The 23,405-nt window shown below is 37.7% G+C and overlaps 1 protein-coding gene across 1 annotated transcript in view; it reads right to left on the bottom strand.

The window, feature by feature from the left end:
* Positions 1 to 18,712: 18,712 nt before the first annotated feature.
* Positions 18,713 to 23,405, bottom strand: part of LRRC7 (leucine rich repeat containing 7) — a 602,937-nt gene continuing 598,244 nt past the window's right edge. Inside the window, exons 27-28 of the mRNA XM_086390542.1 lie at positions 21,014 to 21,104; positions 18,713 to 18,897 (exon numbers count right to left, since the gene is read on the bottom strand). Of these exons, the coding sequence (XP_086246668.1) occupies positions 18,836 to 18,897; positions 21,014 to 21,104 (153 nt within the window). The 3' untranslated portion in view covers positions 18,713 to 18,835. The remainder of the gene's footprint in view (positions 18,898 to 21,013; positions 21,105 to 23,405) is intronic.

Here is a 23,405-nt window from a genome sequence, read left to right as displayed (position 1 = left end):
CTTTAGTTACTTGGCCTTAAGATGTCACTGTTGTGCTGCACATATGGTAGAGAAATCAGATGTCATAAAAGAGTATGAGCCTAGAGACTGTCTTCATTTTATTAAAACTGTGGCCCAGTGTTGCATCTCTGCTTAGGATTTAGTTTTTAAACTTACAGAAGAGTGAAATATTTCACTAACTGAATTATATGACCTCAAACGAAAAGTGGAAAATGTGTGTGTATGCATGTGTTTAGCATATGGAAAAATATTAAGTAAATAGGTGGAATTAGAGATTCATTATACGATAATAAAAGGATTATGCCCCAAAATAACTGAGGTCAAAAGAAATCAACTATAAAATATTTTAGGAATGAAAGAATTTTCATGGATACTTAAAAATCCTAAAAACATAGTATCTAGTATCCTTTTAATTCTTAAGCCAATTAAAATTTTATCATCATCTTTATTTAGATTTGCTGTTGTTAATTTAAGATTTCTTCTCTGAATAGAAAGAGACTGTAGTTCATATTATACTTTATTTATATACAGCTGGGTGGGGGCGTGCCCTTAGGTGGTTATAAAGTGGGAAAAATAAAACTACAGTACCTGCAAATCTTTTGCAAGGTTATTTTTGGTGGTCTTTAAAATTTATAAACAGAATTCAGTAGATTTTACCTCTCATTTTCAACTAAGAAAAAATTCCTCTTTCATACGAAGACAGTGTCATTGTCCTTAAGCTTCCTTTAGTCCCTTCTATACACTGAATACACAGAGAAACTTGATTGGCTCTTGAGATTAAAAATATGTGGTTTATGTGTCAATTATTTTTCACATCAATACTAAGGCTTGCATTTTTGAGGAGGAAAACGTAGCTGAGGATGTTAATGAGAAATGCCTAAACATCATAAAGCGTATTAAACATTTATTGCATTCCATTGACACTAGGTGTCATCAAAGCTAAAACCAAATTTTCTAGAGTAAGACTTAACATAAAACATTTCTTTCTGCCCTGAACAGATGCCTTTCCACATTCAAGACCAATAAGAGTCCTCTGTGTGGAAAGACTGCAAGTACTGAAAATAAAACTTATTACAGCAGTACATTCTGAAAATAAATTACCATAGCTGATACAGGAACTGCTTTATATTATATCTGCCTGAGAGTTTCATCTTGGTTTTCCTGTGGACTATTCAAAAATTACATAAGATTTCCTGACTAAATAAGGAAAGGGGAAGAGGGACAGAAAGACACAAAGAAATATAAGGTGATTTTTTTTCCCCTCCATTCATCAAATACTCTTCCTAATCTAGCTAATATAATGGTCAGTTGACCTGCATACCTGGGCGTTGTTTAACTCATTACTTTACCTGTGCAAAATGAGTGTGCAAAGAAAAACACCTATGTCTGTCTATACAGAGACATAAAACCTGAGTTTCAATAAAAAGTTTCTAATATAAGAAAACTTCTTAATGTAGGAAAATAACTTTTAAAGGGCAAAAAATACCTTTGTACAATATAATCTGCTAACTTTAAAACTTCAGTGTGCATAAGCATCACATATTTTATAGGAGCCAACAAAAAAAGCAACCATTTACAATTTTCTTAACTATAGCTTAGATACCCATATTTTAATTTCTAATGTCTATTTTCATTCCCCTGAATTCATTAACTTTTCTAAAAGAAAAATGTTAAAAGCACATTCAGATATGAGGACTGTGATGAACAGTTCCTGCTTTTTTCTAAATATTGAGGACCTAGGAGATATGGGGTTGCTAGGCGTATAACAATGCCAAGCCACAAAGGAATTCTAAAATTCAAAAGAAATATAATCTATTTTTAAAAGAAACTATTGGAAAAATATTTTGTGGATAGAGTTGGGTCAAAGTCTGCAAGAAGCCGTTCTTACCTGAAGGCTCCTTTCTGCAAATGATTCACTCTTAAAAACTCCTTTCTCTACACTCCATTTCCTTAGCTTTCGTTTTATTTCATTTCTTTAGTTTTCCATTCTTGAACCCTGAATTGTGCCAACTGAAGCTCCCTGGTTCACAATCAGCCACCAGGGACAATGTCCTCTTCATTTATCTACGTCTTTATTAATCTCTCTTCAGGAACTCAGTTTTCTGGGATGACTTGCTTGCCCTTTCTCACATACCACTTAACTACCTATTGGGGGAAAGTCTGTTTAATCAATGTCCCCACTTATCATGAGACACTGATTTAAGGCTATTTCAAGATCTACATAATCCCTGGGGTGTAAACATCTTAGAAGCACACTGAGAAAATTTTTTAGAAAAATGAGCGCAAGTTGGTTCTCCACTTTGCCCCCAGATGACGTCATTAATTATGCATTCATGTCAGTTAAGTCACTGACATTTAGAAGAGGAAGCCAACTGAAAAGATTTCAACGCTTGCATCTGTAGTTGGATATAAGGGCCCTTTGAATCCTTGTATTGACAGGTGAAGGGACTCTGCACAGTTTGCTTAAGTGCTGACCTTCCTCTCTGGGGTCAGCAGGCCTGGTTTGGGGAATAGGGTGGGAAATGCATATGGCAGGGTAAGGGATTAGAGGCATTAGCTTAGGGAACTGTGCTCTCTTGCTTCCTGTTTATATGACACTCGCCTGAGGATCACTAGAAAAATTTCGAATTTGTGCAGAAAGCTAGAATCAGAGTCACACCTTCTCTGCCAACAGACTTGTTACCATGGGAACCAATGCAGAAAATGAAAAAAAAAGCTGGGAATTAAATATGGAGAAAAACCGATAGAGAGTTGGTTTTCACATGGCAATTTGAGCACTTGAGATGTAAAGAAAGAATATTCCTTGTGTGGCCAAACTAATGAAAGCAGACAAAATGACTTGCTGGTATCTGGTCCTGGAGACTTATCTGGGGATACAGGAAGAAAGCAGTAAGTGTGCTGTAGAATGGATAAGGGGGGCCTTGTAAAACCTCTGGTGATGAACAGCACAAATGTTAACTTTATGATCAAAGGGACCCTTCAAAAGGCATATGCGTGCTTAGCTTAATAAATGAAAGCAGCTTGCTGTAACAATTTTCACCTTTCCAAAGCCCCACACACTGCCTGGCAGGAGTATTGCACACCTAATATGTTATTGCTTGAAACATCTTTTCAAATACTAAAAAATTAACAGCAGCAAAAGCAGCTTTCAAATCGGTGGTTCCCCCTGCCCCTCCACAAGACAGCTTTTGTAAGTAGAATTTAAATTTGTTTTATTTAGTAAATATTTATTTATCCGATACAAGGCCTCCTGTGTGCCCTCTTCTGTCATTCTGGAGTTGATAATAAACTGATCAAACCAGAGTAGGATATCAGGACAATCTATAATAAGGACTTGGAGTTTCAACCTATCCTGAGAAAGCAGACCTACATATTACACTTTCAGAGGCTCTAAGGAGACTATTCTCTAGTTGGGCTACTTTCTGAAATCCTATGATTAAATACCTCATTCTGTGACTTTAGCTTGGCCCGTGTTTAAGTATAACTGCCCTAAGGAGAGGAGGGAAAGTCACACTATAGAGGAATTGATTTCACCTTTCTTGGAGAGCTAGTTTTCAAGTAGTAGTGAAACCCTTCACCTGACTCACCCTCCCAACATATGCAAAAGCTAAAAACAACGTCACCCAGGAAGTAGGAGACAAGCCACTGTTGTACAGCAGTCTCTGTCGGGGGTGGGGGGGGGTTGGGGGTACATCTAACTTCAAATGGTCTGAATAAAATATGCTCTTTGGGCAGTGCTAAAGTCCCCTGGACACAGATTTCACTAGAGATGCTTTCTTCTTTCTCACTAATGACTTGCTGTTCTAGTTGTTAGAATTTCCTACTGAAACCTTTGACAGTCTCAACGAGTTCTTGAAATGCTAGAAGCCCATTAAATTTCTGCTTTTCCAGGAGGGCCTACAGGGTTCTGAAATCCAGTTAAACACCTTATTTTCTGCTACTTGCAGAGTTTGGAGGTGATCTTGATAATACATTTGAGTACAGTGTCCTTGCTTATGCTAAAATAACTTTTTACATCAATATTTCAGTGAGTTTCAGGATTTGAGACATCCGTGTTTTGCAGGTAGGAAGCATTCGAATAGACTGATGTGGGACTAATCTTTAAAGCTCCATGAAGCACTAAGGACAGTTCAGCAGATCTGTTTCTGAAACAGGCAAATAAAATATGATAGAATCTTCACAAGCAGTTATGCCTTGGAATTGACATACGCTATATAAGAGACTGCTTCTTTTAATTTCTGTTGTCATCTCTAAAATCAGTCAGCAGATGCCTAGAAGAAGACTAAATAGTCTGCCTTAATAAACAATGATTAGGTTTTTCTGCATCTTTTTATACTGACTGGACATACTTTGGACAACCTGAGTTCCTTCAGGCTGAGAGGCCACCTGATACTATTTAATAGTTCTACATCATCTGTTCATTCTTCAGATAAGAATCTGAAACACTTAACATCTCATGATGTACTGAGAATTTAAATTTGATTTCTTCATTTTTTTAAAATAATTTGATTTCCCTTCTCAATTTCCTGAGGTTAAGTGACTCCCTGATACATAATGTACCTTAAAGGGTTATAGACATAACTTTTACAGAGTTTTCTCTAGTTTATCATACAGTTCAGCATATAGTCACAAATAGCCAATCTTGCCAGTATTAGTACATTTTTTGCTTTAAGTTACCACAAGCATTTGGAAATCAAGAAAAATTGAATGGAATGATGGTGTTTACATGGAAGGTGTATGATGAATAAGTCTAGAGATCTAATATGCATTGATGACTAGTTAACAGTATTGTATTGAATATTGGAAATTTGCTAAAAAGAGTATCTTTCAGGTGTTTTCCCCACACACAAAATGGCAACTATGGTGACCAAAGCAATGAGATGTTAATTAGACTGACTGTAGTAATTATTTATGTATTTGTACATCAAATCATGTTGTACACCTTAAATATACATAATTTTTATGAAAAAACCCAAAACGTCACACGCCATTGCTGTTCTTTCTGGATTCAGGTGAGATGTTGGGTAAATAGTTCAATTTAATAAAGTAAAAAAAAAATGACCTCGCATACGGACCACTGACCATATGTAATTACTGGGCTTTTTTCAATACCTTTTAACCTTGATCTTCAGTAATATGCCCAAAGTAATATCTGAAGGTCAAAATACCTCTAAGAATTTAATAAGCACAATATTATTTTCAAATTCAAGCATGCCTCACAGTCCATCGCATAGTTTTAATAATTCCCATTGTCTGAGTTGCTGCACAGAGACACTACATTGTTCACAAATAAAACCCACCAGCCACTTCAGCCACAATAGCAGCTAATTTTCCAGACCATGGTTGAACTCATACTTTTGACCTACCCACCTTTATTATATCATTGCTGTCCCACCTCTAGGCTAATCCTAACCTGAATTTGAAAATCCTTGATTTTTCATCTCAAATAGCAAACAAAAACTCTGAAATTTTGTTGCATAAAAACCATATCTGTTATTTCTCTGGCCAGTGTAATCTCTGAGGAGATTTTCCCCTCAGAATAACTTGTGGAAATTTATATGACTTCCACTTCTTGGTGCTGAGGAGATGATGCCAGGGCAGTTGCAATGGTCGACACTGGGGGACCTTTAGAGAAGGGTGTGAGGACTGACCACATAGGCATTTCAGCTGTCCATCTAAATGGTACATGTGAGATTTGGTCTGTATCGCCATAGTTCTAGGCAGTCTTTAGTCTTCTACTTTTTAGAAAATTTTATCATAGGTATACTGCTCAAGTGTTTTTTTTTTTTTTTTTTCCTGAATTCTCATGGGCCCTGTTCTGTTCTTACACAAAAAAAGTATCTACAACCAGTCCATCCTGAAGGAAATCAGTCCTGAATATTCATTGGAAGGACTGATGCTGAAGCTGAATCTCCAATAGTTTGGCCACCCGATACAAAGAACTGACTCATTTGAAAAGACCTTGATGCTGGGAAAGACTGAAGGCAGGAGGAGAAGGGGACGACAGAGGATGAGATGGCTGGATGGCATCACCAACTCAATGGACATGAGTTTGCATAAACTCTGGGAGTTGGTGATGGACAGAGAGGCCTGGCGTGCTGCAGTCCATTGGGGTCGCAAAGAGTCAGACACAACTGAGCGACTAAACTGAACTGAACTGATCTTCCTAATATGAATGTGTTTATTAATACAAAGAGTGTAATCTTTTCTTTATGTACATAAGTATTTAGAATATGCAAGTCCACCAGAAGTATGTACATTTTTAAAGGTGTTTAAAACAAATTATTTTAAAGCAAAGATTTCAAGAGACCCTAAAGTTTAACTGTTAGATTCTTCCCTTTCCTGAGACTGAGCTCTTTAAGTGGACAGTGGGCGTTTGTTATCAGGCTTTGGCTCAGTGGTAAAGAATCCGCCTGCCAATGCAGGAGATGTGGGTTTGATCCCTAGGTCAGGAAGATCCCCTGGAGAAGGAAATGGCTCCCACTCCAGAATTCTTGTCTGGGAAATCCCATGGACAGAGGAGCCTGGTGGACTATAGTCCATGGGATCATAAAGAGTTGGACAGGACTTAGAGACTGAGCATGCACTGCACACATCCTGCAGTGAATTAGATTCTCCCTGTCACCTGAGACTTTGTCCTTTTTGAGAAAGAACATATATGAGGGACAGGAACCTTGCCTTCCTAGGGGAACCAAAAATATTCTCTGACCACATTAAAAACACACACACACACACACAATAAAGCTGAAAGGAAGTGTTTGCCATTTTGTTATTCTGGGAGAGAAAGTGATACTGCACTGTTCTCTGGTATCACCTTATATTTTGTACCTATATAGTAGTATTTGGAGAAGGCAATGGCACCCCACTCCAGTACTCTTGCCTGGAAAATCCCATGGATGGAGGAGCCTGGTAGGCTGCAATCCATGGGGTCGCTAAGAGTCAGACACGACTGAGCGACTTCACTTTCCCTTTTCACTTTCATGCATTGGAGAAGGAAATGGCAACCCACTCCAGTGTTCTTGCCTGGAGAATCTCAGGGACAGAGGAGCCTAGTGGGCTGCCGTCTATGGGGTTGCACAGAGTCGGACACGACTAAAGCTACTTAGCAGCAGTAGCAGCACAGTAGTATTTACTAGGCAGGTTACACATCTGTCTTTCCATTAGACTGAGCATTTGAGAGGAAGGACCATGGCTTATTTATATTTTTATTTCCCACCGTTCTCAAAATCCTTTGCTCATTAACATATGTTTATTAAATGCACAGCAAAAGAGATACATTGTTTTAATCACTGATAATTTTTCTTAAAGGATAAACACATAGATTGGCTACAGGACAAATCTTAGGATGGCTCAGAGGAAGACTTGGGAGATAATTACTTAGTCACCTCTCTAAGCTAGCGAACTATTCAAATGTACATATAGGTCTGGATGAATATTCTAAATATGAGTATATATTATTGTGGATATGGGAAGTTTAAAAAGAAAAGAACAAGAAGAAGACATAGTCCCTTACCTTTCAGTATTTTATGATGATCTAGGTCATTTGGAGAAATATGTGAAAACCTAAAAAAAAAAAAAATTAGTACCTGATACTGTGTGTGTCTGTGTGCCTCTGTGTGTGAGAGATGCAGACAGAGAGAGAGAGATTGCAAAAGACAGAAAGAGAGTCTTGAGTTTGAGTTTCTCTGAGAAATGGTCACAAACAGATTGGTAACATTTGCTAGCAACATTCATGGTTTCATGAAGAACACAGAGTGATGGCCTGCTAGGGAATCTGTCTTGATCACAATTACACTGTGTGATTATATCAAATGGAAAACACTTATTGCTAAATTGAACGACACCTTTAGTATGGCAAAAAATTATGTCCAAAGACTGGCTTTCAGAGATTAAAATAAGTAGAAGGACAGCAAGTAAAGACAAATGTTGCAAGTCAAGAACACTGTGTATAATGATAACATAGAAGAAAAATCAAATTTGGAAAATGGATCTTGCCCACAACCTAACAACTCTCTTTTATGGGTGATTCCTGGCTTCATGAACATCAACAGTAGTAAATGGAGTGTCAAATATGTCCATCATTCACTTATTTTTCAGTGAGGTGACACAGCTGGACAGTTGGCATCCTATACATGGTGGGAGGCATGCAAGCAGTGTTCCAGAGGGTTGTAGGCATTTTAAGCAACCGTTCTTCACAACTTTCTTCTCTTCCCTCAGCTGCTTAGGGCTCCACACCCAACCCAACCTTGGTGATTTTCCCATTTGTTTTAACTAAAACCAGAGCTTCCCAACCTCTTTACATCATGGCACAGACAGAAAACGGTCATGCTTGTTCTGCATAATGGGGTATAGGTGAGTAAAATAGATGAGGTCTCTCCAGGCCCCAAGTGAAAGCAACAAGTCACAAGTCCATGTACTCTGAGGGGATCAATATCTCAGTACTTGAGGGAACTAAACTGACAACTGGATAGAAAGTCCTCACCTAGAGTTTCTTCCCAGGAATATAAAGTTAATACTCTGTGTGTGGTGCATGCTTAATCGCTCAGTCGTGTCCGATTCTGAGACCCCATGGACTGTAGCTCGCCAGGGTCCTCAGTCCATGGTATTGTTCAAGCAAGAATATTGGAGTAGGTTGCCATTTCCTCCTCCAGGGGATCTTCCTGACCCAGGGATTGAACCCACATCTTCTGCGTCTCCTGCATTGGAGGCAGATCCTTTACCACTGAGCCACCAGGGAAATACTCTATATGTGAAAATACTTTAGGTGCTAAAGTATTTTAGCACTAAAACACTAAAGTATTTTAACCCTAAAACACTCTATATGTGAAAATACTTTAGGTGCTATTTGATATAAAAAATCTAGAAATAAAAAAGTACCACAAGCATTAATAAACAAAACAAAAAACCCCACACTATTTGAGTACAGAAATAGTTTTCAAGTAACTTTTTTCTCATTCTCAGTACAAATTTCTCCTAATTTTTGTTCTAATATTTAGTTCAGATTTCACAGCCAAAACTGTCATGAAAAGCTCTTGGAAATCTAAGAAGAGAGGAAAAAAGATGATGAAATAGAAAATAAAGCAAATAAAACAAGGCAAAAGCTGTATTAAAAAGAATGAAACCATGGTGAACATCTGTATTTGCTTTAAAATGTGTGGCCATGTTGTGTACAATTAAATTTGCTTAGGAGATATTTTTCTCTTCTGAAAAGAGAGAAAGCACATTTGGTAAGCAAACCCAAGATGGTGCACTAAAATCAACATGCTTCAGGTCATAGAGAAGTTATTGAGTTGGCCAGAAAATTCGTTTGGGTTTTTCCATAACACCTGATGGAAAAATCCAAGCAAACTTTTTGGCCAACCTAATATAAGGCACCAACCCCCAAAGAAGGTTGACTGAATTTGCTAAGAACATACTGTATTAGTAGTGGGTTGGGAAACTGTTTCCTTTGGAGGAAAACACTGGAGGATTAAATAGTTTTACATAGACTTTGGGAAGGAACACTGTATGTTCTTTCTACCTTTGCTTGGGTTCAGAAGAAACAAAGATTAAATGGTTGGCAGAGAAATACCACAAACAGGAATAAATAGGCCTTTGGTGGAATTAGCACAGAGGAGGACCAAACAAGGATGATGGCTAAGCCATCGCTAAGCCATGAGAGTGAGGATATAATTATAAGCTTAGAAGAAGTAAACAGAAACATTCGGTTTTTAAACAATGATCTAGCCAGTAGAGGCCCTGACATTCCAAATGTCTAAGAACCAAAATAGCTTGAGGACACAGGTCACCAAGGCTGCTAGGGGCTTTGTGCCTTCAACACCCAGACATTCTGGTTGAAAGAAGGGAGGCTGGGGGAGATTTTAAACCATCCCCTTGAATCTGATTATCAGTTTATGAGATGTGTTTTGAAATACATTCTGTATTCGGTTTATAATACATAATATCTGATGATGCGCTCAGTAGGATTTTACTTTTTGTGACCACATGGACTAGAGCCCGCCAGGCTCCTCTGTCCATGGGATTTTCCCGGCAAGAATACTGGAGTGGGTTGCCAATTCCTCCCACAGGGGATCTTCCCTACCCAGGAATCGAACTCATGTCTCCTGCGTCTCTTGCACTGCAGGCAGATTCTATACCACTGAGCCACCAGGAAAGCCCAAATCTGATTATAATATTATATTAATTTCTTTACACATAGATAAAATGAAAAATTAAGAATTTATGCTGGATACCTTGATACTACCAGGTGTCACCTGGAAATAAAGCTGTATATGTATATACACATATTTAGATTTGGACTACTTTTAGATTTACATAATCAAGATTATGCTCACTTCAGTTTAGTTTAGTTGCTCAGTCGTGTCCAACTCTTTGCAACCCATGGACTACAGCATGCCAGGCCTGTATAGTTAATTCCTGATGTTTAAGTTTTGGAGGGGGTCATCTAAAAATACATATTTTAAATAATTTGTGGTAAATATCTTCCCACATATTTGGAATGAGCATATAGGAAGGAAACTTGTTAAAATACCTCTACAAAATATTTGGAGAACCAAAGGAGGTTAAAGAACAATTAAACTGGCAGATGTCATAATTAATCTGAACTGGAATATCAGAATTTAAAATCACACACTCACTTGAAGTTGAGAGAGAGACTCTTTCTTTCTGTGGTTGGGTCCTGGGTGGTCGGTAAAACCTGAGAGGTGTAGTCAAAAATATAGAAACTGATTAAAATAAGCTTAAAACTTTTACTTTTTTGCCTGTATTGTTTAAATTTAGAGCATTATTTCAAACTAATTCTCTCAAAAGAGTATGAAAAAGGGTGTTAACAGTTTTAGAAATAGTTTATTAACACTTATTTATTGTTCTATCAGCAGGACTGGTGTAAAAACGGGCTGTCCAGAGTGGGGTTATCCAAGCTACAGACTTGCTGATTGAGATACATAAAATTGTACTATAGATATAAGGGCTCCATCTAGTGGCAACTCTTCAGAATTGCATACGTATTCCTACAAAGCGTGAGTTTGCGTGAACTCCGGGAGTTCGTGATGGAGAGGGAGGCCTGGCGCGCTGTGATTCATGGGGTCGCAGAGTCGGACACGGCTGAACGACTGAACAGAACTGAACTGAACATGACTAAAAAATTATCCACCACATTATAAAAATAACTTGTTATAAATAATGATGAAATGAAACATATTTCTAATATATGCATTATTTTTCATCACTTTCTGCGAGGAGAGAGGGAGGGAGAGGAAGGGAATTCCAGGGATGTCTGAAGGGGGCGTGGTCACCAAGAGATGAGGCTGTGTTTGAATCTGGGTCTGATCTCTGCCATCCAATTCCTTCCGTTCCTCTCTATCATCCCCATTCGTTCCCCTTTCTCATTCTTACTCCCCTAATAACATTAATTTCTCCCTTTCATCCAGCCTTTTATTACTCTTCCTCACTTTTCTAGAAACTCTTACTTAAAATACAGCACTCCAGCTCTTCTGAAATACTCTTACCCACTCGCTAGTCTAAAATAATGTTGCTCTCTCGATTAATACTACCCTTTTCATTTTCACTTCATTTTTATTCAAACAGAAATTGGCATTCTTTTCCTCATGTAAATACATAGAGAGTGGGCTATAAGACCAAGCTGGACAGTTTGAGGCACCCTTCTATCAAAAAAAATGATTTGAAATTTCCTTCAGGATATACTAATGGCTTCTAGATACAAAATGTCATTAAAAGAAGCCCTACGCAGCCTGTTAGCAAGTTCTCCCCATACAAAGAAATTAAAAGGCAGAGACAAAAAAAAAAAAAAAAAGGCAGAGGCGGATGGAATAATTAGTATTATTAGTATAAACACAGCAGTAATGAGAAATAGATTTAATGTTTGAGACTGATTGAATTCTGTAATTCAATTTGCTATGAAACCCAAATAGAAACCCAAATGGGAAATACTGTTGTGAGAAAGCTAAGAAAGAAATGCTTTATTTGTAAGGAAAGCAAGATCCTATGAGGTAATAAAGGAACTCTGGTTAGGAGTTTACCAACCTAGTGTTCTCCTAACAGACATTCCCCGCCCCGCCCCCCGCCAGGGGTTGAATTCCAATTTTTTTTTTGCCCCTACAAACAAAGTACCTAATGAAACTAATAGCAATGGCAGTAGAAATACTTTTCTTTCTGCTTTGAGATCAGCAGGCCAGATTCTGATTTCTATAAAAGTTTGGGAGGGGGCATGTGGTTTTATTAAGGTAATCTCTTTTCTGTGATCTCTGTACACAGTTAATCATGTTAATTTTAAAGCTTTTGCAGTAGCCTGAGAATTCTGGAGTATATGACATTTTGCTTTAAGGATGAAGATAGTGGAATATTCCCATGAAAGGATCCAAAATGCAGTGTGAAAATATTGTTATGCTGAACTATAGCTAAAAGCTGTGGACAGACTTGTCTTTATTCTAGAACAGGCAGCGTTAGGCAGTGGTTTCATTAAATGTTAGAGCTAAAATAGGGTTAGGGATTCGCTCTTCTCAACTACCTTTCCCTAGCCATCCCTATCACAACTTCTTTTACTACTGCCCACTCTCCAAATTGTAAAGCTTGATAAAGTGATCTACCAAGTCACAGTGTAGAGCTGGAATAACCCTAAATAGGGACCTAAAGCCAGTTCTAAGCATGCACTTTTGTGTCCTTGGTTTACAAAATCACTTGACCTCTCTAGGTCTTGGGCCTCTGGTACAATGTGGAAATAGGGCTTGATTATCTCTAAGGTGCTCTAAGACCAAGACCATGGCTCTATAAGTTCAACCTTTGCATTTATTTCTCTGGGAGATTTCTGGCATCCATCTGCATGCCTTCTTCCAAGGAGAGAAGACCCAAATGAAATCAAAAGGATTGATACGATGTACTCCAATTAAATGAACAAAAGTTGTTTCTTAAACTTTTTGGATGGTGTTTAATGTCCTTAGCTTCCCTGGTATTTCAGCTGGTAAAGAATCCACCTGCAACAGTTTGATTCTGGGGTTGGGAAGATCCCCTGGAGAAGAGATAAGCTACTTACTCTAATATTCATGGGCTTCCCTGGTGGCCCAGACGGTAAAGAATCTGCCTGCACTGTGGGAGACCTGGGTTTGATCCCTGGGTTGGGAAGATCCTCTGGAGGAGGGCATGGCAACCCACTCCAGTATTCTTGCTGGAGAATCCCCATGGACAGAGGAGCCTGGCAGGCTACAGTCCATGCAATAACAAAGAGTCAGATACGACTGAGTGACTAAGCACATCACAAGGTCCTTAGAAAATATAAAAGGGAAATCAAATACAACTGTTGAAACACAGCTGCTGCTGCTAAGTCGCGTCAGTCGTGTCCAACTCTGCATGACCCCATAGACAGCAGCCCACCAGGCTCTCCCGTCCCTGGGATTCTCCAGGCAAGAACACTGGAGTGGGTTGCCATTTCCTTCTCCAATGCATCAAAGTGAAAAGTGAAAGTGAAGTCGCTCAGTCGTGTCCGACTCCTAGTGATCCCATGGACTGCAGCGCACCAGGCTCCTCTGTCCGTGGGATTTTCCAGGCAAGAGTACTGGAGTGGGGTACCATTGCCTTCTCCAGTTGAAACACAGCACGAGAACCTAAAAGGTCTTAGAAGAAATGCTGAGGAGGAGAGGAAGATTGGGTTAAAAGGGAGAATTGAAGAAAGAAAAGAATGAATTGAGAAAGTGAACGTTTCATGGTTTAAAGTTGTTATGTAAATTGAACATCAACTTCTTGTTTAATCCAGTAAATGTGTTTATGTGCCAGGCCTATCATCCACTTAATCACTGAACAAATATTTATTGAGCACCTGCTATGCTTCTGACACTCTACAGGCCCTAAGGATACATAGAAAGCAAAACCAGATGTGCCTTCAGTCTAGAATGCCTCTTTTAAGTATTGTCTGATCCTCCCAAGAAGCATCCAGGTGATAAGAGAGGAAAGAACAAAGGTATATCAAACCTCTATGACTGAAGATAGAATGTAATAAGTACTATAAAACCTACAAAAAGTAATATGATGGTATTAATATTAGGGAGAGAAACTTCTTCCAATATAATACTAGGGAAATTTTCATGGTGGTAATCTTTGAACTGGATCCTGAAGGCTGCATATAATTTTGATACTTTACAAAGAGAACGGGGAGAGGAAGACATTTCAATAGAGGGACCATTGTGGGCAAAGGCTGAGATCAGAAAGTACTCAGTGAAAGGTAAAGATTTTAGGTGTCCAAAACACTGGTATGGGGGCTTCCCTGGTGGTCTAGTGGTTAAGACTTTTACCTCCCACTGCAGGGGGCTCAGGTTTGATCTCTGGTCTGGGAATTTAAATCCCACATGCCACATGGTGCAGCCAAAAAAAAGACAATAACAATAACCGCCCCCCCCCAAAAAAAAAAAAAAACCTGGGGACAAATTCTACCTCAATAAAATTATTAAAAAAAATAAAACACTGCATATGCACAGATTGAATGAAGAAAAACAAGTAATTCCTAGATTCAAATAATCAAACTTTTCTTGAAAGAATAAACAGATGTCCACAATATGTGAATGTCTGATCCTACTTAATGCAAACAGTATTTTCATGGGCTAGTCTGAACAACACTCAGTAAAATACTTTTCACCTCACTGAAGTAAGTGAGGTAAATAAACATGACATGCAGCGAGCTGAATGAATATTCAACTCATTGCATTTCTCCGTGGGTCATGAGTGATTCTAATATTGATCCTCTGGACTCATGCTTTTTGATGGCCTGTAAGAAGCAGTGGTCATAGAAGGGATCCTTTGGGGACATTAAGCATAGAAGAATCTCTTCAATCAAACACATCAAGCCTTTAAAAATACAGCTTCTATCTCTTTCTTCCATCATGTCAGTGACATACAGGCACAGTGCAGAGCCAGGTTGAAGGATATCATTTTTTCTAATAGTCTCTCTCTTCTCTGGAACAAATTGGTGAAATTTTCTTTCACAGATTCAAAGGATTACAGTTGCTATTTATCTTGTCCAGTAAGGCATCCACTCTTGCCACTTCTAGCCTCTCAAATATTGTCCTAAGTCTTGGGAAATATTCATATAACCTCCCAAAGACCACAGAACCCAGTAGGAAGACCTATTTATAGCTCCACATGTAACCTGCTCAAACCTCAGAGATTTGACTAGATAAGGATGCTGCTTCCTTTTGCAACGCATGGGCTGAGGGCAGGGGCACAGGGACTCACCATATGGCCGTGTACTCTCCTTGATCGGGAAGTTCTCCCATCTTTTCCCTTGATTGTGAGATTCTGTGCAGAGGAGACCATGTTACAGCCCTCGTAGTGCCTGCTATATAGCTGATGCTCAACAAATATTTGTTAACATCACATTTAATGTTTCTGTTATATTCCTCAATAAACTGTCCCTGAATGTTTTGAATTTATGAATGACATACCTTAGGCATCTGAGATTCAGCTACAGTTCTCCTATGGAGGAATTACAGAGTTTGCTGATGAAAGTAAGGCTCTGTACTAAGATGTTTTACTCTAGGTATAGAGTTACTGGACTATTTTTAGGCTGCTTACTCATCCAGTTATTTTGAAGAAGGGGGAAAAAAAAGCTGACACAAATAATACAATTGTGTAACAAGGATAGATTTGAGAAAAAATATACTTTTTCAAAAGTAGAGAAAGATTGGATGATTCATTTAACTTTTCCCCTCAACATCCTTTCCTACACACATTAAAAGTTACACTAGCTTAAAGAATGAAATATTTTAAAAGCCTCCCCACCCACAGAAAAAGGGATAAGACTTTACCTGCAGAGTCACAGGATTTCACTGCTTTCTACATAAACACTGCTTGAATTTCACAATCTTCTACTCTGAGGTGCTGCTATTAACAAAATACAAAATTAGGCCAAGAAAAGTGAGTTATGCAGCCCAGGAAAATTAGGGGAGGTTGATGTGGCTGTAGAGATAACCTTCTCATCTGTGCCTGCTTTACATCCACGTCTACTTCTTATCTCGTTCAGTGCTCATCGAGTTGTTGCAAAGTAAGAGCTCACTGTTACACATTAAAATCCAACAGAGAAAAAGCTACTAGATAAAATAATGCTTCTAAAGATAGGGCCGGTGAATTATTTTCCTTCTCTGTTTTTCTCTCTTTACTTCCTAAAGAACTGCTCTCAGAGAAGATTATGATAATCAAAAGTTAAAAGCCCAAGGCTTTAATAAAATTCCTAGGTTTTCATTTACCCTCTTTATTCAAAACTTAGAGTGGACTTTCTCCCTCCATTTATCAGAAATCTTTGAATTCTCCAAAGTTAAAATCATGGAGTTTATACTATCACAGGACAGTATTTCCCAATCATTCTCTTGCAGACAGTGTCAAAGGTGAGGACGATTGTAACCTGTCCCCATGACAATCAGCTGGGAGCCTCAGAGAGTGTCCTCAACGTAGTAAAAGCCAACGTTTCAAAAACAGAAGTGGAAACAGTTCTATTGAAGACCTGCCAGCTTCACCCTTGCACACGAGCTTTGTTTGATGCTGTCAGAGACATGATCCATGCTCCACCTTTGAGCCTTGGTTAATGCTACTACACTAGGTTCCTGGATCACCCAAGAAATTTCCTCCCAAACCAGAAGCTGGAACCATTAGTTGATAGTCAGGGGTCTCCAAACAGAACTCTAAGGGGGCCTCTTATCCTTGTGTCAGCAGGACAGAAGCAGTCATCTGCCCTTGGAACGTCGTGGGGAATTGGAGGTATGGATCTATAGCAGCAACAGCAGTGAGGAAGACAGGTCAGTTTTGCATTCTAGAACCAAAAACAACCCCAGAAGGTTCAGAATATAACTAGAAAACTTGATTGTATCTGCCTTAGTTTCATATGGTAGAGTGTTTCAAAAAACATTCTCTGAAGAGTTTAGACCAAATGAGGTTGAAAGGATGCCTTGGAGAGGTGATGACCGGGATCTCCTGTAATATTGACCTACATGCTTTCTTTGTTGCACATTTATTTTTCCACAGCCCACACTCTACTTTCTCACTGTAATGTATACTCAAGGGATGGTTGTGCTGAGAGTGATGGGGGCAATACTCTGGGCCAAGCCAGGATGCTTTTCTGGGTGTATTACTAAGGAAAAAAGTTCATGCAGATTGAAGATTTCCTCACAATTCCCAGATGATCAGGTAACACTAATACAACCAAAAGAGAGGGCACATCACCAACCCAGCGTTTGAACATTTTATTAAGCCTCAGAATGATTTAGCATTTCTGTGAGAGGAAAACTCAACCTTGTTTTCCTTGATACTACATAAAGGACCTGTCTTCTTAACTGATTAGATTTTATTATGTGCATAACTTTTTACTGACCCAGTGTTTCAAAAAACCTGTTATTTGGTCAGTGTATCAGGAATCAGCCAAAGATGTTGATTGAATTTACCAAAGACTTAGAGTGGTGGTCCTCTGCCAACATGGTTTTTCATCTGGTTATGCTGTGGTGCCCTTTGCCAGGTGTGAAGTTGTCAGAATAGACTCTTGATCTGTGTGCCAACAAGGGGCAGAGATTTACTGAGGACAGCATTAAAAGTCAATAGAAAGGCAAGTTGGCAAACACACACTGTTTTCCAAGGCTTTAAATTGTGGTGGAGCTATTAAATCGACTTTGTGATTAAAAGTAAAATGTTTTCCTTCATCAGTCATTTTGCCAAATTCAGATACTTTTCATGTATGAATATATAAAATTAACTTTTTCAAAGTTTTCCTTCCTTTGAATACTCCCTCTCTTTAGCTCACCTATTAAAACATATCTCAGTCCTGCTTCTAATAAGTAATTATATTAGTGATATATGTGGAATCATCTTTAAGGTTAAGAACTAATCAATCCTGATTTGTCACTCTCTCTTTAAAACTGCTTTCCATCCTGAAGGAGGTAATCCAACATTAGGCCCAGATTATTTGACGTCTATATAATTATAGTTCTTATTAACTGGGACACATATATGTGATAGATTTCAATAAGCAATAAATTATCATGATATAAATATTTGTATGTTATACTGACTTTCAATATTTCTTGTCAAAAAGATCCTTATATTTTGAAAGTGTTATGTTTGTTCAGGTAGCTTGTGTTGTCTGGTAAGCTAGAATTATCATAAGAGAGCTTTGGTGACGATGTATGATAAGCCATGTAAATAGTAAAAAAAAAAAGTCCACTAATTTCTATTTGGCTTGCAAAATCTGCAACAATTCTACTAGTAATTTTCAGTGCTTATTCTTTTCACCTAATACTTTTCTCATTCCCTCCCATTATGTCTTACTCATGTCAGGTATAAGACAGCTTTCTCAGCAGAAAGATCCTAATAAAAATCAAAGACCAAGGTGAGTCTATTGGAGTCACATGAATTCCACTCCCTTTTTTGTGGCTGTTGATTTTTCTTTTTTAAAGGGACACCCTTAACTTTTGCTTGTTCTTTTTTGTTAGCATAAACCAGATGCTAATTCAAACAGCAAAGCCAGTCCTTCCAAAAAAACCAATACCACAAATTTGTGTATTATTGGTTTTGGTCACCCATGGAATCAATAAGACTCTTCCCCCGTAAGTGATCAATGATTTTTTTCAGTCAACCTAAAAAAAAATACCTCTTTTCATTATTACCTGCCTTTTTTCAGTATGCAGCATGGCAGTACAATTGACAATGAGGTGCTTTGCACATCAGCTTCATTTCCAGTTGGTCAGGGGTCCCTTTTTTCTTTTTCTCATTTCCTGAGAACAGGAAGGAGTAAAGCATGGCCCAAGACAGTGTTGTCTGTCACATCAGGAGTGGCAGAGGGTTTACTAGATCATGGTTCTCTCCACTTGGCCTCAGAAACATCTCCTGAGACCCTGTGTTTGATGCGGAAACCTGACATAAGGAAAAAAGACTTGGGAAGTCCTTTATCTGGCTCTTCTCCCAATTATCCCATGAAAGATTGACAAAACTAATGGGGTGACTGGAGCTGCTTCATGGCTACCAAACTACACCCATGAGCTTGTTTCTCCTTTAAGTGATCTTGGGGAGACAGTGAGGGCCTCGATCTTGACTACTGATGATCATCCTAATATAGCGGCTGGTATGGTAGTTTGGTGTGAGTTTTTGGCAAAGAAAAAATTAGGCTCTGAAGACATTTCTCATCAGAAATTGTCAATATATTAAAATGCATTTAAAAGTTACTTCTGGGAAGCATATTAAATAGGCCAATCATTTAATCATTTGCTAAATATCAAAGCCTATAAAATCATAGTTTAATGTCACCCTGACATAAAGCAACATCAAAATTAGTGCATCATCTATAAAGTGAAGTATCATTTGCCTTCAAGTGACAAATTCTATTGCCAAAAAAATACCACTGTACTTCTAATAAGTGACACTCATTTTAATAGACCCTACAAAAATACAATATTTTCAATGTCCCCCATAAAACAGTTAACTTACAAATATTACTCTCAGAGCTTTGGTGACATCAATATATGATACTGTTGTGAAAATCGTAACAAAATATTTGGAACACTGGCATGTAAAGTAAATTCATTATATATATTTAAAAAAAGAGAGCTATGTCAAAATATGAGAGAGAATGCATATAACCAACTCTGGGAAATTATTCTGGAATGTGAAATTAATATTTTAATCAAATGAATGACTAATACATAAAAGAAACAGTTTTAAAGGGTTATAAAATGGATTTTGATCATTTGTAAAGGAAAACAGTTCCAATGTAAAAATAACTAATTCTATATTAATGATGCTCATCTTTCTCTTCAGTGAGACAGAATTTAAGATTATATGTACTTTGCAACTTTTGGGGGAAAAAAGATATTTTCTCTACTTTGCCCTCCAAGGTGGGCATGGAAATTAGTAATACAGATAGACCATGGCTCTGAGAAATTATATTTGAAGTTTCATATTTAAATACCAAAGTTTATTTTATCACCCCCATAACTTTCTAACAAGTCTTTCTTAATGATAAATTTTATCAATACCCCAAACTCATTTAAAATGATTTAAAAGTAGCAAATTGGATAAAGCAACACACAAATAAATTCCACATTTACAAGTAAAGAAATCACAGGGCTACAGTTTATAATCAACATAAACTTGAAAGAAATAAAGCAACACCTTGCTGCCACCCATCATTCACTGCTTACATTTGTGGTGAAAAAGATTTATCTACAATGACCTTTAGTCTGTTTCTTAACTCTGTCTGTACTGTAATTAGCTAAAGGCATTGAACAAATTAGGTTGTTCTATCTTTTATTCAGGTCCCAGAGGTAAATGGCTAACTGATGAAATATTTCACTCTGTGTTATGAGAATTTAGCAAATGAATATGGAACCAAATATAAACACTGTATACCATATGTACAGTTACTTTCATAAGGCATTATCTTGTAATTTTTATTGAAAAAGATTCAATATAGTAAAGTCTTATTTTAAGATATATTTTCTTTCTCAATCCGAGATGTTTAATTTATGAAAATATTGTTTTTTTCTCTATATTCTTTTTGTTTATATGCCAACATATACTTTGTGCTAGAAATATTTTATGGGAATTACAATTCTTTATATTTGTATTTTCTATATAAAGGCATATACAATTTTGAGGCAGTGTTTCTGATGGAGAGCAGAATTCATAAAGAGCTTGTGTGTGCTTCCGTGCTCCGAAATTATATGAAATCCACTTTGAGAAGAAACTTATTCAATTAAAAAAAAAAAACAAAATCAAAACTAAAACTGCACCAATGCACAGCCAGAGGCTGACAATTAAAACTAATACATAACCACATGAACATCATATTTATATAGTTAACATTTTTAAGGATGATCAGTGCTAACATTATAGTATTATACATTTGGCACTAATGTTTGCCATTGGTCCAGCAATTGGCAAAATTTGTTTCTATGTATAAATTTATTTGAACATTAGGTCTGGCTAGACGTATCTTCACTATTTATAAAAAATATTTAGACAGTAAGCTCACGTTGAATAACTAGGTCTACTGTGTTCTGGAAACTCTTCAGTAGTAATACAGCTTTTTCGTGTTCCATATGTACAAAACTATGTCCATTGGCCTGTAAACACACAAATAAAACAGGGTCATCAATGCAAGATACTTGTTTATCACATTGTTGTTGTCTCTAATAATAAGATTCAAGAGAGTATGAGCAACCAAAAGTCACGTGTTTTTAAACTTCACACCAGAATTGTAACTATGGAAACAACTAATTAATTTCACCCAGTTTCAACTCAATTTATTAATTCAACAAATACTTATCAATTATCTAGTATATCCTACTTATGATTGTCCTAGTATAATGCTAGTTCAGTTCAGTTCAGTTCAGTTGCTCAGTCATGTCTGACTCTTTGCAACCCCATGAATTGCAGCATGCCAGGCATCCCTGTCCATCACCAACTCCCGGAGTTCACCCAAACTCATGTCCATCGAGTTGGTGATGCCATTCAGCCACCTAATCCTCTGTCATCCCCTTCTCCTCCTGCCCCCAATCCCTCCCAGCATCAGAGTCTTTTCCAATGAGTCAACTCTTCACATGAGGTGGCCAAAGTACTGGAGTTTCAGCTTCAGGATCAGTCCTTCCAATGAACACCCAGGACTGATCTCCTTCAGGATGGACTGGTTGGATCTCCTTGCATTCCAAGGGGCTCTCTAGAGTCTTCTCCAACACCACAGTTCAAAAGCATCAATTCTTCAGTGCTCAGCTTTCTTTATAGTCCAACTCTCACATCCATACATGACTACTGGAAAAACCATAGCCTTGACCATACGGACCTTTGTTGGCAAGGTAATATCTCTGCTTTTCAATATGCTATCTAGGTTGGTCATAACTTTCCTTCCAAGGAGTAAGCGTCTTTTAATTTCATGGCTGCAGTCACCATCTGCAGTGATTTTGAAGCCCCAAAAAATAAAGTCTGACACTGTTGCCACTGTTTCCCCATCTATTTCCCATGAAGTGATGGGACCAGATGCCATAATCTTATAGCCACTAAGCAAATCACAGAGAAACTAGTAAGTACTACACAGATACACTTGAAATATGATAGTTATTTTGTTCTTGTTCTGATTTATTTTATTTTTGCAGGAACTCTGTTGATGTGGTTTAGAAGTGTTCACAGGACCATTTTTGTCATATAATCACTGATATAAAGAAAGCTGAGCACTGAAGAATTGATGCTTTTGAACTGTGGTGTTGGAGAATACTCTTGAGAGTCCCTTGGACTGCAGAGATCCAACCAGTCAATCCTGAAGTCCTGAATATTCACTGGAAGGACTGATGCTAAAGCTGAAACTCTAATCCTTTGGCCACCTGATGTAAAGAACTGACTCACTGGAAAAGACCCTGTTGCTGGGAAAGATTGAAGGGGAGAGAAGGGGATGACAGAGGATGAGAAGGTTGGATGACATCACCGACATGATGGACATGAGTTTGAACAAGCTCCGGGAGTTGGTGATGGACAGGGAAGCCTCGCGTGCTGCAGTCCATGGGGTTGCAAAGAGTCAGACATGACTGAGTAACTGAACTGAACTGATAAACCCACCAACTCTTTCAAATGCTTCACTTGTGTAAAACAAAACATATGATATAGTTAAATCTTATTTTGACTCACTGAAAAGTTCTTAATTTAAACATTTTAATATTAAAAAGATAATTTCTATTTCCCTCATTGTTAAAGGCAAATATATTCATTATTTCTATCAGTGGTTCTCAATCTCATTCAGAAATGAATAAATTTCTCGGTGATCTAGGCTAGTTTTGTTATTTTTATAAATGAAAGAGTTACACCTCAGAGAGGTTAAGCAACATGCCTGAGGTCACACAGCTAAACTAGGGCTGAATCATCTGATACTAGAATATTCCTTCTTATTATTTCTTGTAATACTTTACTGAAATAGTAACGCTACACTTGCTCCCAGTGATTTGAACTGCTATTTCATTGATCATGATAAATTAACCAACATTTTATCCTTAAAATAGTTGCTATCTTATCTCCTACTGCAATTTTTTTTTACACCAGTTTTCCACTTCTTTATTTTCAATTTATGCAGAATCTCAAATAAGAGAAGTGGCTTTGGCAAGGAAGGAATGTTGAAGTCAAGGGAAACTGCGGTGATGCCTAGTACATCATGGTTTCAAAGCTATAATTCTCATTCAGATTCCTAACAGGTTTAATCTAACTTGAGTACTTGTAAGAATAACACTTTGTCCTAAATTAGAATTTAAAGAAATGCTGAATCTTTCATTCTTATAGTTTTAATTTTTAACTCTGGCTTAATTGTTGTTGTTGTAGTTACATGTGAACCATCTCAAAAGTAGAAAGACTAAGTGAGTCCATCTGCTAGGGCAGTGAGACCTGAA

Source organism: Bos grunniens, chromosome 3, assembly GCF_055505025.1.
Source record: "Bos grunniens cultivar Pamir isolate PY7600 chromosome 3, Bosgru_T2T1.0, whole genome shotgun sequence".
In the NCBI taxonomy this organism is placed as follows: Eukaryota; Metazoa; Chordata; class Mammalia; order Artiodactyla; family Bovidae; genus Bos; species Bos grunniens.
The sequence above is the reverse complement of the archived record's forward strand: the minus strand, read 5'-3'. Positions and strand labels throughout refer to the sequence as shown.